The sequence below is a fragment of the Mus caroli genome, chromosome 6, assembly GCF_900094665.2.
Source record: "Mus caroli chromosome 6, CAROLI_EIJ_v1.1, whole genome shotgun sequence".
In the NCBI taxonomy this organism is placed as follows: Eukaryota; Metazoa; Chordata; class Mammalia; order Rodentia; family Muridae; genus Mus; species Mus caroli.
Window position 1 is genome coordinate 33781086 of NC_034575.1, and position 6352 is coordinate 33787437.

At 38.5% G+C, this 6352-nt stretch overlaps 1 protein-coding gene across 1 annotated transcript in view; it reads right to left on the reverse strand.

The window, feature by feature from the left end:
• The window catches only part of Kdm7a (lysine demethylase 7A), a 65200-nt gene that overhangs the window by 16520 nt on the left and 42328 nt on the right, over window positions 1-6352 (reverse strand). The window contains exon 11 of the mRNA XM_029478640.1: window positions 726-817. Coding sequence (XP_029334500.1) covers window positions 726-817 — 92 coding nt within the window. The remainder of the gene's footprint in view (window positions 1-725; window positions 818-6352) is intronic.

A 6352-nucleotide genomic window follows, 5' to 3' on the forward strand; every position in this document is an offset into this window, starting at 1 on the left:
TCAGATACTTGAAGTTCTTATACAGATCTTTCACTTCCTTAGTTAGAGTCACACCAAGGTATTTTATATTATTTGTGACTATTGTGAAGGGTGTTGTTTTCCTAATTTCTTTCTCAGCCTGTTTATCCTTTGTGTAGAGAAAGGCCACTGATTTGTTTGAGTTAATTTTATTCTTTATTATTGAGTTAATTTTATACTTTATTCTTTATACTTTTATTCTTTATTTATACTTTTATTCTTTATTATTTATACTTTTATTCTTTATTATTGAGTTAATTTTATACTTCATTGAAGCTGTTTATCAGGTTTAGGAGTTCTTTGGTGGAATTTTTAGGGTCACATATATATTATCATATCATCTGCAAATAGTGATATATCAACTTCTTTCTTTCCAATTTGTATCCCCTTGACCTCCTTTTGTTGTCTAATTGCTCTGGGTATTGAATAGGTAGGGAGAAAGTAGGCTGCCTTGTCTAGTCCATGATTTTAGTGGGATTGCTTCCAAAAGCTAAAGTTCTTTATTCTCTAACCAGAATCAGTATATCTGTCACGGAGTACAACCTGCATATAAAGTACAATTTCCATTCCTTTTACAACTAGCACACAAATGCTGACCACATAACCAAAGTTCCGTTTTCTTAATCTTACACCAAAAAACAAAACAAAAATGAAAACAAACAAAAAACCCTAAAACTAAAACAAAAACCATAGCAGTAACAACTTACTTCTTTTTTCATCCACAATTTTAAAGCAGTGTGCAGTGCTTTTACTCCCCGTACTAAGTAACTTTGAGGCTGGAAACCATCTTCTTTCAGTTCTGTTGGAATGAAATGAGACAGGAAAGAAAGTTAAAAGGGTTCTAAAGTTTATAAAAGAATATTTCAAGTATCAAGTATCAAACTTAACAACATCCAAAACAGGACAAGGAATAATCCAGAAGAAGAAACAGAGTACGTGGTACTCAGTGCTTATGTTAAGCATATAAAAAAGATACAGAAATGTTTAAAATAAAACAGTAGGATTTTGTTAGTCACTAGGCAGGTGGATCTTTGCGAATTCTAGGCCACTCTGGTCTACAGAGCGAATTCCCAGGTAGCCAAGGCTACACAGAGAAATCCTGTCTTGAAACCCACCCACAAAAAAAGTGGGGAAGGCATCAAAATTCCAACTCAATACTTCACTGAGTTAGAAAGGGCATTTTGCAAATTCATCTGGAATAACAAAAAACCTAGGATAGCAAAAGCTATGCTCAACAATAAAAGAACCTCTGGGGGAATCACCATGCCTGACCTCAAGCTGTATTACAGAGCAATTGTGATTAAAAACTGCATGGTACTGGTACAGTGACAGACAGGTAGATCAATGGAATAGAATTGAAGACCCAGAAATGAACCCACACACCTATGGTCACTTGATCTTTAACAAGGAGCTAAAACCATCCAGTGGAAAAAACCCAGCATTTTCAACAAATGGTGCTGGCACAACTGGCGGTTATCATGTAGAAGAATGAGAATTGATTCATTCTTATCTCCTTGTTCAAAGCTCAAGTATAAGTGGATCCACATAAAACCAGAGACACTGAAACTTATAGAGGAGAAAGTGGGGGAAACCCTCGAAGATATGGGCACAGGGGAAAAATTCCTAAACAGAACAGCAATGGCCTGTGCTGTAAGATCAAGAATTGACAAATAGGACCTCATAAAATTGCAAAGCTTCTGTAGGGCAAAAGATACTGTCAGTAAGACAAAAAGGCCACCAACAGATTGGGGAAGATTTTACCAATCCTAAATCAGATAGGGGACTAATATCCAATATATACAAAGAGCTCAAGAAGCTGAACTCCAGAAATTCAAATAACCCCATTAAAAAATGGGGTACAGAGCTGAACAAAGAATTCTCAACTGAGGAATACCAAATGGCTGAGAAGCACCTGAAAAAATGTTCAACAGTCTTAATCTAATCATCAGGGAAATGCAAATCAAACAACCCTGAGATTCCACCTCACACCAGTCAGAATGGCTAAGATCAAAAATTCAGGTGACAGCAGATGCTTGAGAGGATGTGGAGAAAGAGTATCCAATGCATAGATACTTCATTCCTCCTAGAATACGGAATAAAATATCCATGGAAGGAGTTGCAGAGAAAAAGTTTGGAGCTAAGACCATGCAGACTCCCCCACCCGGGGGTCCATCCCATAATCAGCCACCAAACACAGACACTATTGCCTACACCAGCAAGATTCTGCTGAAGGGACCCTGATATAGCTGTCTCCTGTGAGGCTTTGCCAGTGCCTGGTGAACACAGAAGTGGATGCTCACAGTCATCTATTGGATGGAATACAGCGCCCCCAATATAGGAGCTAGAGAAAGTACCCAAGGGCTGAAGGGGTCTGCAACCCTATAGGTGGAACAACAATATGAACTAATCAGTACCCCCCAGAGCTAATGTCTCTAGCTGCATATGTAGCAGAAGATGGCCTAGTCGGCCATCATTGGGAAGAGAGGCCCCTTGGTCTAGCAAACTTTATATGCCTCAGTACAGGGGAACGCCAGGGGCAAGAAGTGGGAGTAAGTGGGTAGGGCACAGGGCAGGGGGAGGGTATAGGGGACTTTTGGGATAGCATTTGAAATGTAAATGAAGAAAATATCTAATAAAAAAATGTGGGGGAAAAGAAAAAAAAAAGTGGGGAAGGGGCTGGAGAGATGGCTCAGTGGTTAAGAGCACTGACTGTTCTTCCGAAGGTCCTGAGTTCAATTCCCAGCAACCACATGGTGACTCACAACCACCTGAAAGGAGGTCTGGCACTCTCTTCTGGAGTGTCTGAAGACAGCTACAGTCTACTTACATATAATAAATAAATAAATCTTAAAAAAAAATAAAAGTGGGGAAAAGATGCCAAGCTTTCAAAATAAAGTTGAACCAGCATAGTCACTAATAAAGCATCATTTCAACACATTCAAACATTCAGCTCACTAGGAAAACATTTAAAATAACAAGCCTGAAAACAGAAAACAAGACAAAACTACAAAATAGCATATAAGCAATTTCATAATCACAGTGGAATATTTCTAGCAAAAATAGTAAGCAATAAGGTGGACTAAAAAAAAAGATAATTCAATTCAAGCAATATAACATTTGATTCAACAATCATAAATGGGATACTGCACCTAGGAATTGCAAAATGCACATTTTTTTCAGACATACTCAGCATATTTACAAAATCATCCACACCTCCAGAAAATAAAAAGTCCTCAACAAATATCCAATGATCTAAATAACTTATATGCCCAAAATACAATTAAGCTAGAAATCAATATAGATAATAGTAATAGGCAACTACAGAAAACCCCAAATGCTTCAAAATTTAAAATTAAAGGTGTTAAGAAACATATAAACGATGAGATTTTTGAAAAGCATTGGGGACAGAGAGATGGCCTAATAGTTAAGAGCACTTGCTGCTCTTACAGAAGACTAGGGTTTTGTTCTCAGCTCCCTAACAGATGGCTCAGAACACCTCTAACTCTAGCTCCAAGGGATCTGGTGCCATCTTCTAGCCTCTGAGAACACTTGCATGCACACACATGAATATACACTAAATAAGATAAAATTAAAAACCCAATGTGTGGCATATTGTACAACCCTCCAATTTATTTCTTCAACAATTTTTTTTTCAGGGAAGGAAGTGCATGCCTACCACTGTGATTATGTGTGAGGTTAGAAGACAGTTTTTCTCCTTCCACTACCTGGGTCCAAGGAGACTGAAGTCAGGTCCTCAGGCTTGGCGGCAAGCACTCTGTGTACCCACTGAGCCACCTCCCTGGCTTGCCCCCTTACTTTTCGAATCATGGTTTCTCACTGAACCTGGAGCTCAATGGCTGGACAAAACTACCTCAGCAGCTAGTGAACACCAGGGATTCTCCGTCTGCCCCCTCCGTTGCCACTGTACTTGACTTTTATATGGGTTATAGAATCGGAGATTCATCCCTTTATGTTTGTGCAGTAAGCCATCTCCTCCAGACACTCCATTACTTTAAAAGAAAGAAAGGAGACAAACAAAACCACACAACCAAGATGATAAGTTAAAGATAAAGACTTTCTAAACCTGTTAAAGGCTAAAAGTTTTCCTTTCCTGATCTTAGTTATGCCCTCAGGGCCTTTTGACACAGTAGAGAGATAAAAACAAAAGAGATACAAATATTAGAAAGAAGGGACCAAAACTCGTTACTCACAGATGTAACAACATTAGCGACTGAGTCAGTTCTCTAGGCGAACTCATATACAAGGTGATGCTGACTAGGACTTGTCAAAAACCATTTTCTGTAACTACCAAACACTAAAAAACAATCCCCAAATATTCAACAATTGTAGACTAGGTGTATTAAAATTAACATATTTGTTTTACAGAATACTACTGCAATAAAAGGTGACAACCACTGTTACAAATAGTTGGATAACGCAATTGTGGTAACGCACATCTGCAATGCTAGCAGTAAAGAGACAGCTTCATCAAGAGAGACCCTATCTCAAATCGGCAAAACAATACCAAGTGAAAGGTCACAGGAGGGCTGGCCAGAAGGCTCAGTGTGCACAAGCGTTTGACACAGAGCCCCATGACCGGAGTTTGATTCCTGGGGCCCACGTGGTGAAAGGGAGAACCAACTCCCAAAACTTATCTTTGCCCTCCATACACAGTGGCAGACTCACACCCCTCCTACACCAAAATAAATGGAGAAAATAGCATTGTTAAAGGCCACGCAGAGTACACGTTTGAAATTTTTATATGAAATTTACAAATGGAAAAAATTATTTTCATTTAAAACATGGGTAATGAAGACAAAGAAAGTATTACTGTCAAAAGTAACGACAGTGACTACGTAGAGAATTGGAGGAAGATGTAACTTAATTACACTGTAGGATAGTCCAAGTTTTTCTTTTTCTTTTTTTAAATTGAGTGATAGTCTATATTACAGGATATTTGAACCTGTTTCCAGTCTGGCTGGAATACAGACACACCCTAAGTACTTACCTTTAATTCGAAAACAATGAAGGTAAAGTTAGTTTGTAGAAGGAAGCACCCATGTTTGAAAGTGATGTCTAATTGAGTGGCAGACAACGTATCAAATGAGAGAAAGACTTGACAGAAGATGCCCAACTCTCACAAGAACAGAGGGGAAAGGAAAGCTACTTAAGGGGGAGACAGAGAAAACAGGAAGGAGGAAGGAAGCACAGTACAGGAAGACAGTAGAGTCCTGAGAGCTACACAGTAGAGTTGAGAGGGAAGTAGAGCAGCCCAGAGAGGGAGAAGGAGCAGTTGTACACAGACAGGTTACAGAGAGCGAGCAAGCTAGACACAGGTAAAGACAAAACAAGCGAGAGAACGAGGAGTCAGAAGATTAGAAAGATTGTTAACATTAATGTAAGGCCAAGCAGAGCAACTCAGGAGTGGCCAAGAGAGAATATCCATATTGAGTCGGTCACCTTGGAGAGGAGTTAGAGCCAGAACAGCTGAGTTGATCCAGCCAGCCAGAGTTCAGAAAGAATAAGAAAAGGGTGAGCTGATTCAGCAGTCAGTCTCAGAGGCTGAAAACATTCTAGGCCTGGATTAGATTGTACAGAGGCCAGGAGCCTCCAGGACTAGACCTAGCTTAGCCAAAGAAGTATTACATCAAGCAAATGAAAGATATTTTTTTACAAGAATATAGAAATAATTTTTACCAATTTTTTATTCAGTAACCTTGTTATATGTATAAATGCATACATACATATATAAATGCCTTTTTTGTTTTAAAAGAGAGTGACTAAAAATCTCGAGTAATAATTTTATATGTGGTCAAAATTTAAGTAAGTTAATGCAAAAGCAAAATATTTCAGTAGCTGACTTAGAAAAATCCAAACTGGTAACTTTTATTATCACTGGCATGAAATACAGTTTGGAGGTCACTTAACCCATATCGTTATAACAATCAGGGTCAACAGTCCACGTAAAAAGGTTAGTGATGAAGAATGTACTGTGAGGAAACAACTAGCCATTCCTATTTCCAAGCTGAATGCCTATAATGACGGCAAGCACACATACTTGTGTGCACCTAGTTTAAAAAGGCTACTCACACAGGTAACCTCTATTCAAGGTAAACAAAAACGACTTAATTGATGCTTTGAAAAGTGCTTGTTTCAGGGCTAGGATTATATTATAACTAAGTGGTAGAAGACTTCCTAATATGCACAAGGTCCTGGGTTGGACCCTTGCAATTAGGTGGAACCATATGGAGTGGCCAGTATTTGACCATTTTAAAATATGAAAATAGCAATTTTACATGGTTCTACCATGGGAATAACTATGTTATTTTCTTTT